The following is a 10,524-nucleotide window of genomic DNA, read 5'->3' on the forward strand; positions in this document are numbered from 1 at the left end:
AAGGTGGATCTTCATCAGGAACGTCTTCATCAGGAACGTCTTCATCAATAAACAATAATATTCATTTTTAAATCAGTGTGTGTGTGACTTTATTCATGTTTAAAGACAACATTTGTGTGTGTGTGTGTGTGTGTGTTCAGATTATGGCTGATTTCAGGAACTGAAAAGAGAGAAAATGAGAGAAAAGAATTAGAATCAAACTGAAACTTTAATGTTTTAAATCATGAGACATGAGGGACATGAAGAACGTGAAGTATGTGAAGGACGTGAAGTATGTGAAGGACATGAAGGACATGAGAGACATGAAGTATGTGAAGGACGTGAAGGACATGAAGGATGTGAAGGACATGAAGGATGTGAAGGACATGAAGGATGTGAAGGACATGAAGGATGTGAAGGACATGAAGTATGTGAGAGACATGAAGTATGTGAAGGACATGAAGGATGTGAAGGACATGAGAGACGTGAAGGATATGAAGGATATGAAGGATATGAGGAACATGAAGGACATGAGGAACACGAAGGACATGAGGAACATGAAGGACATGAAGGATGTGAAGGATATGAGGAACATGAAGGACATGAGGGACATGAAGAACATGAAGGACATGAAGGACGTGAAGGATATGAGGAACATGAAGGACATGAGGGACATGAAGAACATGAAGGACATGAAGGACGTGAAGGATATGACGACATGAAGGACATGAAGGATATGAGGAACATGAAGGACATGAGGAACACGAAGGACATGAAGAACATGAAGGACATGAAGAACATGAAGGACATGAAGAACATGAAGGACGTGAAGGATATGAGGAACATGAAGGACATGAGGAACATGAAGGACATGAAGAACATGAAGGACATGAAGGACGTGAAGGATATGAGGAACATGAAGGACATGAGGACATGAAGGACATGAGGGACATGAAGGACATGAAGGATATCAGGAACATGAAGGACATGAGGAACACGAAGGACATGAAGAACATGAAGGACATGAAGAACATGAAGGACATGAAGGACGTGAAGGATATGAGGAACATGAAGGACATGAGGGACATGAAGGACATGAGGGACATGAAGGACATGAAGAACATGAAGGACATGAAGGACGTGAAGGATATGAGGAACATGAAGGACATGAAGAACATGAAGGACATGAAGAACATGAAGGACATGAAGAACATGAAGGACGTGAAGGATATGAGGAACATGAAGGACATGAGGACATGAAGGACATGAGGGACATGAAGGACATGAAGGATATCAGGAACATGAAGGACATGAGGAACACGAAGGACATGAAGAACATGAAGGACATGAAGAACATGAAGGACATGAAGGACGTGAAGGATATGAGGAACATGAAGGACATGAGGGACATGAAGGACATGAAGGACATGAAGAACATGAAGGACATGAAGGACATGAAGGACATGAAGGACATGAAGGACGTGAAGGATATGAGGAACATGAAGGACATGAGGACATGAAGGACATGAGGGACATGAAGGACATGAAGGATATCAGGAACATGAAGGACATGAGGAACACGAAGGACATGAAGAACATGAAGGACATGAAGAACATGAAGGACATGAAGGACGTGAAGGATATGAGGAACATGAAGGACATGAGGGACATGAAGGACATGAAGGACATGAAGAACATGAAGGACATGAAGGACATGAAGGACATGAAGGACATGAAGAACATGAAGGACATGAAGAACATGAAGGACATGAAGGACATGAAGAACATGAAGGACATGAAGAACATGAAGGACATGAAGGACATGAAGGACATGAAGGATGTGAAGGACATGAGGAACATGAAGGACATGAAGGACATGAAGGACATGAAGGACATGAAGGACATGAGGAACATGAAGAACATGAAGAACATGAAGGACATGAGGGACATGTTAAGGTGAAGACGTGTCAGTATTAGTCCTTAAGTTAAGGGTAAACATAAAGACTGACCTGTTTGAGGGAGAAGCTGCTGACCTCACAGTCACATGGTAAACTGAGCAGACGAGCGCTGAAACGATCTGGAACAAAGATTGTTTTTAACGTTAAAGAACGTTAAAGAACGTTAATGAGCGTGAACACGCTGACTCTTAATCACAAACACAAACATAAACATCACGTTTACCTTTGAGGACGCTCAGCTTCGTGACCACAGCAGTGAACTCATCATAGTCGATGCCTCCTGCAGATCCGTGCTGCTGCCACAGAGTCATGAAGGTGTTGTGGTCCACGCTGAAGCCTGAGTGATGACATCACATCACACATCAGGTCAGCTGACTTCCTGTGGGCGGAGCTAACCTCAGAGTGGAGTTCGTTTTTTTTTTACCTCGGTCAAACAGAGCCTTTTTCATCTGAGTTTGAGTGACAGACGGTGGACTCCGCCCCTCGTAGATCTCCACGTACTCCCTCCTCAGAGCAGCCATGTAATGTTCTAGTTTGAAGAACTCCACCACGTCCAGGTCTGCACTCACATCAGTCTGAAGAAGCTGTTAAAGACCTCACACTTCTGCTCGTCGCCCCCTGGTGGTCAGGTCAACTCAGTACAATTTGGAACTTTAAGTAGATTTTGAAATTGTAAGTAGAATTTGGAATTAAATACAATATGAGTTAAAGTAAATCTTGGAATCCATGTTAGTGAGGTTTCTCCGACTTTACAAATTGGGAATTGCAATTTCCGACTCTGACTGGATTATAGTAGATTATAGTATATCAGTATTCCAGTGTCAGATTATAGTATATAAGTATTCCAGTGTCAGATTATAGTATATAAATATTCCAGTGTCAGATTATATGTCAGTATTCCAGTGTCAGATTATCGTATATCAGTAATCCAGTGTCAGATTATATGTCAGTAATCCAGTGTCAGATTATATATCAGTAATCTAGTGTCAGATTATGTCAGTATTCCAGTGTCAGATTATCGTATATCAGTAATCCAGTGTCAGATTATATGTCAGTAATCCAGTGTCAGATTATATATCAGTAATCTAGTGTCAGATTATATGTCAGTATTCCAGTGTCAGATTATCGTATATCAGTAATCCAGTGTCAGATTATATGTCAGTAATCCAGTGTCAGATTATATGTCAGTAATCTAGTGTCAGATTATATGTCAGTGTTCCAGTGTCAGATTATATGTTAGTATTCCAGTGTCAGATTATCGTATATCAGTTTTCCAGTGTCAGATTATATGTCAGTATTCCAGTGTCAGATTATATGTCAGTATTCCAGTGTCAGATTATCGTATATCAGTTTTCCAGTGTCAGATTATATGTCAGTAATCCAGTGTCAGATTATATGTCAGTAATCTAGTGTCAGATTATATGTCAGTGTTCCAGTGTCAGATTATCGTATATCAGTAATCCAGAGTCAGATTATATGTCAGTAATCCAGTGTCAGATTATATATCAGTAATCTAGTGTCAGATTATATGTCAGTATTCCAGTGTCAGATTATATGTCAGTTTTCCAGTGTCAGATTATATGTCAGTAATCCAGTGTCAGATTATATGTCAGTAATCTAGTGTCAGATTATATGTCAGTGTTCCAGTGTCAGATTATATATCAGTAATCTAGTGTCAGATTATATGTCAGTATTCCAGTGTCAGATTATTGTATATCAGTAATCCAGTGTCAGATTATATGTCAGTAATCCAGTGTCAGATTATATATCAGTAATCTAGTGTCAGATTATATGTCAGTATTCCAGTGTCAGATTATCGTATATCAGTAATCCAGTGTCAGATTATATGTCAGTAATCCAGTGTCAGATTATATATCAGTAATCTAGTGTCAGATTATATGTCAGTATTCCAGTGTCAGATTATCGTATATCAGTAATCCAGTGTCAGATTATATATCAGTAATCCAGTGTCAGATTATATGTCAGTATTCCAGTGTCAGATTATCGTATATCAGTAATCCAGTGTCAGATTATATGTCAGTAATCCAGTGTCAGATTATATGTCAGTAATCTAGTGTCAGATTATATGTCAGTATTCCAGTGTCAGATTATATGTCAGTAATCTGGTGTCAGATTATCGTATATCAGTAATCCAGTGTCAGATTATATGTCAGATCAGTGTTGACACAGATTATCGTACAGAGGATACGTCCATGAGCGTCAGCAGCAGTCGAGCCGTCCTCAGACTCAAAGCTGTAAAGAGGAAGTAAAGTGTGAGGAAGTGAACGTCAGAATAACGCGTTAAATCAACACGGACAAAAACAAACGTACGTTTTCCACGAACAGAGAATCCTCCAGCGTTGAGTTTGGCGAGGACGTCTTCAGCGTTCAGCATCTGTGAGAAAAAAAACACCACAAACAGCGTTTAACGTTTCCTGTTTGAAGGGAAGAAGAAAAACAAAATGGCCACTGTAAAGAAACAACAGTCGGCCATTTTGCGCTTCTTCTTTCAGGAAACAAGAACAACAAAATGGCTGCTGTGAAACAACAAAAGTTGGCCATTTTGCTTTGATGGTGATGGTGAGAAAAATAACTCAAATACCTCAGTCCTGCTGTCTTCCTGTTGGAGAAGAGACAAATAAAAAAACAGTCAGAGGAAGACCAGGGATTTGGGAATTATAAACACATTTTGGAATTTTTAAGTAGATTTTGGAATTTTTAATTGGATTTTGGAATTTTTAAGTAGATTTTGGAATTATAGTCAGATTTTGGAACTTAAAGTAGATTTTGGAATTTTAAGTAGATTCTGGAATTACAGTCAGATTTTGGAATTTTAAGTATATTTTGGAATTTTAAGTATATTTTGGAATTTTAAGTAGATTTTGGAACTTAAAGTAGATTTTGGAATTTTAAGTAGATTCTGGAATTACAGTCAGATTTTGGAATTTTAAGTATATTTTGGAATTTTAAGTAGATTTTGGAACTTAAAGTAGATTTTGGAATTTTAAGTAGATTCTGGAATTACAGTCAGATTTTGGAATTTTAAGTATATTTTGGGATTTTAAGTAGATCTTGGGATTTTAAGTAGATTTTGGAATTTTAAGTAGATTTTGGAACGTAAAGTACATCTTGGAATTATAGTCAGATTTTGGAACTTTAAGTAGATTTAGATTTTGGAACTTAAAGTAGATTTTGGAATTTTAAGTAGACTTTGGAATTTTAAGTAGATTTTGGAACTTAAAGTAGATTTTGGAATTTTAAGTAGACTTTGGAATTTTAAGTAGATTTTGGAACTTAAAGTAGATTTTGGAATTTTAAGTAGATTTTGAAATTTTAAGTAGATTTTGGAACTTAAAGTAGATTTTGGAATTTTTACGTAGATTTTGGAATTTTAAGTAGATTTTGGAATTTTAAGTTGATTTTGGAATTATAAGTAGATTTTGGAATTTTAAGTTGATTTTGGAATAATAAGTAGACTTTGGAGATGTTTGTCATTTGCATTTAAAAATGTAACTATAATTCTAATTTAATAACTTACCGATGAACACATTTCCTCTGGGAACGAGTGACACTGCAGCTCTTGTGGCCAGGGAACGCCGAAACCTTTCATCCGATCTTCGCAGCCCTGTTTGGCTCGCTCACACAAAGACCTGCAGGGCCGCTGCACTTCCCCGGCCACACACTCGGGGGCGTACACCCTGCACAGGAAGAGGCGTATGTCCGCCGAGCACATGGTGTTGACCAAGGAGTTGAAGAAGGACATCCTCACCATGGCCTCTCTTTGGCTGGTGTGGCCCAGCAGATTCTGGCTGGTGGTGGTCTGGTTGTAGGACAAACCCTGACACAGGGGGATGGTGATGGGCTCGCACATGTCCCCGCTGCTGCTAACGCCGTACTGCAACAACACACACATGCAACACACTGCAACACACTGCACTGAGGCGACACCTTTGGCCAAAGACGGTCATTACACAAATATGAGCAGGAGCGATGCTACATCTGCCTGATAGCAACTAGCTGCTAGTCCCATACCGTATTTATAGCTAGTAGCATGTCTCTGAGCAACTAGCAGCTAGCTTATTAGATTCTCAGCAACTAATTTATGTAGTTTAAGTCTAAAATAATTAAGACTAATATAATGTATTAGTCCAAGATAGGGGATCAAGGTGGAGACCCAGGATCAAGGAAGTGGAGACCCAAGATCAAGATGGAGACCCAAGATCAAGTAGGTGGAGACCCAAGATTAAGGCGGAGGCCCAAGATCAAGTAGGTCAAGACCCAAGATTAAGGTGGAGACTCAAGATCAAGGAGGTGGAGACCCAAGATCAAGGAGGTGGAGACCCGAGATCAAGGAGGTGGAGACCCAAGATCAAGGAGGTGAAGACCCAAGATCAAGGAGGTGGAGACCCGAGATCAAGTTGGAGACCCAAGATCAAGTAGGTGGGGGCCCAAGATCAAGGAGGTGGAGACCCGAGATCAAGTTAGAGACCCAAGATCAAGTAGGTGGGGGCCCAAGATCAAGGAGGTGGAGACCCGAGATCAAGTTGGAGAACCAAGATCAAGGAGGTGGAGACCCACGATCAAGGAGGTGGAGACCCACAATCAAGGTGGAGATCCACCTTGATCGTGGGCACTCCACCTTCACCAGAGCACCGAACTGGCTTATCTCCAGGTTGGCCAGCTCCTGGGATGTGGAGGCCCAAGATCAAGGTGGAGGCCCAAGATCAAGGAGGTGGAGATCCAAGATCAAGGAGGTGGAGACCCAAGATCAAGTAGGTGGAGACCCAAGATCAAGGAGGAGGCCCAAGATCAAGGTGAAGACCAAAGATCAAGGAGGTGGAGACCCAAGATCAAGGACCCAAACCTATCCCGGGCTATCCATTGTTAGCAATACAAACTACAAAACAAGATACAAACAAGAACACTTTGTCCCTTTTGGCAGCCATGTTTTCGTGTTACTCGCAGCTCTCAGGAAAAGCCAAAGCTGGATTTGTGTCTTCAGTGATGGTCACTCTGTCCTCACGCAGACTCACCTGTTGACACGAGTCTGTGGTAAAAGCTTCACACCTGAAAGCTTCAGGCCACGTGAAGCCGAACTTCTTCATCATCCACATGCAGTCGTTGCGAGTTTGCTCACAGAGCGTCCTGCAGGGCGGGCGGGCCTGTCCTGCCACACAGGGCGGAGTGTAGAGGGAGCAGAGGAAGGACTTCAGGTGAGGGGAGCACTCCACCTTCACCAGAGCACCGAACTGGCTGATCTCCAGGTTGGCCAGCTCCTGGGATGTGTGGCCCAGATGGTTGGGCATCACGGTCTCGGTGTAGGACAGGTCTTTGCAGAGAGGGACGGTGATCGCCTGACACGTCGAGGACGGTTGGTTAAGGAGATGGTCCTGGAGATGACAGAGGAACACTCACGTTAACCCTCTGACGAGCACCATGGTTGGTGTCTTCAGTAACGGTCTCACCTGTTCACATGACTCTGTGGTAAAAGCTTCACACCTGAAGGATTCAGGCCACTCAAAGCCAAACCTGCTCATCAGCGACTGGCAGCCGGACCGAGCCTGTTCACAGAGCGTCCTGCAGGGCGGACGAGCTGTTCCTGCAACGCACCGTGGAGTGAAGAGCGAGCAGAGGAAGGGCTTCAGGTGAGGGGAGCACTCCACCTTCACCAGAGGGTAGTACGGGTGGATGTCCAGGTTGGCCTCCTCCTGGGTTTTGTGGCCCAGATGGTTGGGCATCACGGTCTCGGTGTAGAGCAGGTCTTTGCAGAGAGGGACGGCGATCGTCTGACACGTCGCTGTCGGGGGAGTCGGAGTCATTCTGGTGACTTTACCCTGTAAAGGAAAGGAAAAGAACACAAACGGACGTCATTCACTCATTCACTGGAATCGCAGGGCGGCTGGAGCCATGAGAAGGTCAGAGGTCATCAGTCCACTACAGGGCATTCACCCTCTCATTCACCCCTACAGATGTAACCCTCTCACGACTGTCCAGTTCCATTCAAAGGTAACGTTCACTCTCGATATGAGGCAGTTAGGCCCTGTCCCAATACCTCCCCTAACCCTACATTTTTACCCTAACCCTACATTTACCCCCTAACCCTTCATTTTTGCATCCTCCACACGAGGCACCAGGGGGCAGTATAAAGGTCAGATATACTCAGTCTGTCAGGTTCTGCGATACATTAGCTCGATCTCTGTGGATGTAAAGTGACAGCGACCTCTCACGGTGGTTTGCTTCGTTGTGGTTCGCTTTTCCTGCCAACATGGCGGCGTAAACAAGCCCCTGAAGCTCTACGTCGGGGATCGTTTCACGGTTACCTGTGCACAGTCGGACGCCGGCAGAGCGTCGCAGCGTAGCCTCGACGGCCAGGACAGTCGCTTGGCTTTGATCGCAGACTCGCAGTCCGTCTTGACTTTCTCGCAGAGCGATCGGCACGGCTTGGCCCGGCTGTTGTCGTCCGAGCCGCATTCGGGCACGACGACGCGGCACATCAGCGTGGCCACCTCCGCCGAACAGGCCGTCTCCACGATCTGGACCTGCTGCAGGCTGTACCCTAAAACGCCGCTGGGGTGGGAGGTGGAGGCGTAGCCCAGGCCTTGGCAGAAGCCAGTCGTTAGCGGCTTACAGTTTGAGCGGTCGTCTCGGGCGCCGTCAGCCGGGCGGGGACACAGCAGCGACCCCAGAGAGACCAGGGTGATGATGATGATCGTCATGGCGTTGGATTCTGATCTGCACTGAGACCAGAAACCAGAGCGTCTCTGCTCTACCCTGAGGAGGCGGAGTCTCTGCACGACAAGCCGCTGGTCCAGGATCAGAGCTCCAGACTCACAACAGCAGGAGACACCAGAGCCAAACTGGTCTCAGAGCAGCAGGATTTCAGCTTCAGCTCCACATCTGCTCGTCATTATGGGGGGGGACGGGGGGGACGGGGGGGGGGGTTACGGGAACAACAACAGCCCTGGAGAGGGATTGGGTAACCCTGTTTTAATCTTGTTTGTTGTTCTGTGGAATTCAGCACATGGTACAAACATCAGTGTTCATCAGAGCTGCGTTTGCTCTGGGAGACGTCACTGAAAACATGACAAAGACAAAGACTTCACTGTGAGACAGACGTCTGTAAAACACTCACTCTCCCACACCAAAGTCCAGAGAAAATCTGTGATTATAGCTCACAGGGACACAAGAGCTGCTGCTCTACTGAGGTACAGTTGTAGTAGAGTTGCAGTGAAGTTGTAGTAGAGTTGTGATACAGTTGTAGTAGAGTTGCAGTAGAGTTTTTTGACTTTCACTGAGACAGAGAGACAAAGACAGAGAAAATAAAACAAGTGACTGTTGTTTTAATGTCATATAAAAACAATTTCACCCAACTTTTTTTCAGATTTGAGTTTTAATGTGGATTAACTGTAATGGGGACTTTTATTTTGAAAAGTGAGGGACTGTATTTTAATGTGGATTAAATATGGAGACTTTTATTTTGAAAAGTGAGAGACTGTATTTTAATGTGGATTAAATGATATGGGGACTTTTATTTTGATAAGTGAGGGATTGTATTTTAATGTGGTTTAAATGATATGGAGACTTTTATTTTGAAAAGTGAGGGATAGTGTTTAAACGTGGATTAAATGATATGGAGACTTTTATTTTGAAAAGTGAGGGACTATATTTTAATGTGGATTAAATGATATGGAGACTTTTATTTTGAAAAGTGAGGGATTGTATTTTAATGTGGATTAAATGATATGTGGACTTTTATTTTGAAAAGTGGGGGATTGTATTTTAATGTGGATTAAAAGATATGGAGACTTATTTTGAAAAGTGAGGGATTGTATTTTAACGTGGATTAACAGAAATCTTTTAAATAAAATATATCATAAAATATAAAAAAACAATTATTTTAAAGGTTTTCTGTTTGAAAATACAAACAATGATAAAACATAAAACAGCAGCCTCTGGTGTTTAGAAATGGTTACTGCAATCCCAGTTTGTCAGATTTACTACTTAAAAATATAAATAACTTCACTGTTAAATAAAATAAAATTGGCTCCAAAGTCACAAAGTAACATGAAAGCACTTTTTATTTAAAATGACCACCACAGTGTAATTCTCAGGTTGACCAGCAGAGGGTGCAGCATCTATCAGACACCAGCGATGTATGTAGCGAAAAACCATTAAAAAACACGTTTTTGTGTCATTTTAAAAGCAGTTTATGTAAAATAACAGCGCCCCCTAGTGTTAAAAAAAGTCACAGTTAAAAAAATAGTGAGTTAAGTTTCCCCTCAACTGTTGTCAATCTGGATGCAAACGCAAATTATTGAGTCAACGTTCTCTGGAGTAGAATGTGGGCTCTGGCTGCTCGCATACTTGTGAAAACCAGCAGGGGGCAGTATAAGGATAAGATATATCCATCCTGTCAGCTGATATATTACTTATGGATTTAAAGCCACAGTTTAGTATTTATACGTTTAGATCAAAGTGACATGATGCAGGAGGAAAGTCCATTATAGTCCAGTGTCAAGTCATAGAGCGTCCACTCAATCGTCCAATAAAGAGTCCACATCGTGCACTCCAGAGCGTCCGCTCTCAA

General features: G+C 42.7%; 1 protein-coding gene across 1 annotated transcript; it reads right to left on the bottom strand.

Annotated features, from left to right (window-relative positions):
* Window positions 1-82: 82 nt before the first annotated feature.
* Window positions 83-8,657, bottom strand: LOC310939880 (uncharacterized protein). Its single transcript, XM_083904734.1, has 11 exons — window positions 8,258-8,657; window positions 7,403-7,771; window positions 6,971-7,327; window positions 5,476-5,832; window positions 4,540-4,557; window positions 4,269-4,332; window positions 4,147-4,190; window positions 2,362-2,512; window positions 2,161-2,274; window positions 1,989-2,056; window positions 83-160 (listed from the first exon to the last, which is right to left on the bottom strand). Exons 1-11 carry the CDS (start codon window positions 8,651-8,653, stop codon window positions 137-139), a joined length of 1,962 nt encoding a protein of 653 aa, XP_083760860.1. The 5' UTR covers window positions 8,654-8,657; the 3' UTR covers window positions 83-136.
* Between the last annotated feature and the right edge of the window lie 1,867 nt (window positions 8,658-10,524).

Source organism: Microchirus variegatus (genome assembly GCF_963457635.1).
Source record: "Microchirus variegatus genome assembly, chromosome: 2".
Classification (NCBI taxonomy): Eukaryota; Metazoa; Chordata; class Actinopteri; order Pleuronectiformes; family Soleidae; genus Microchirus; species Microchirus variegatus.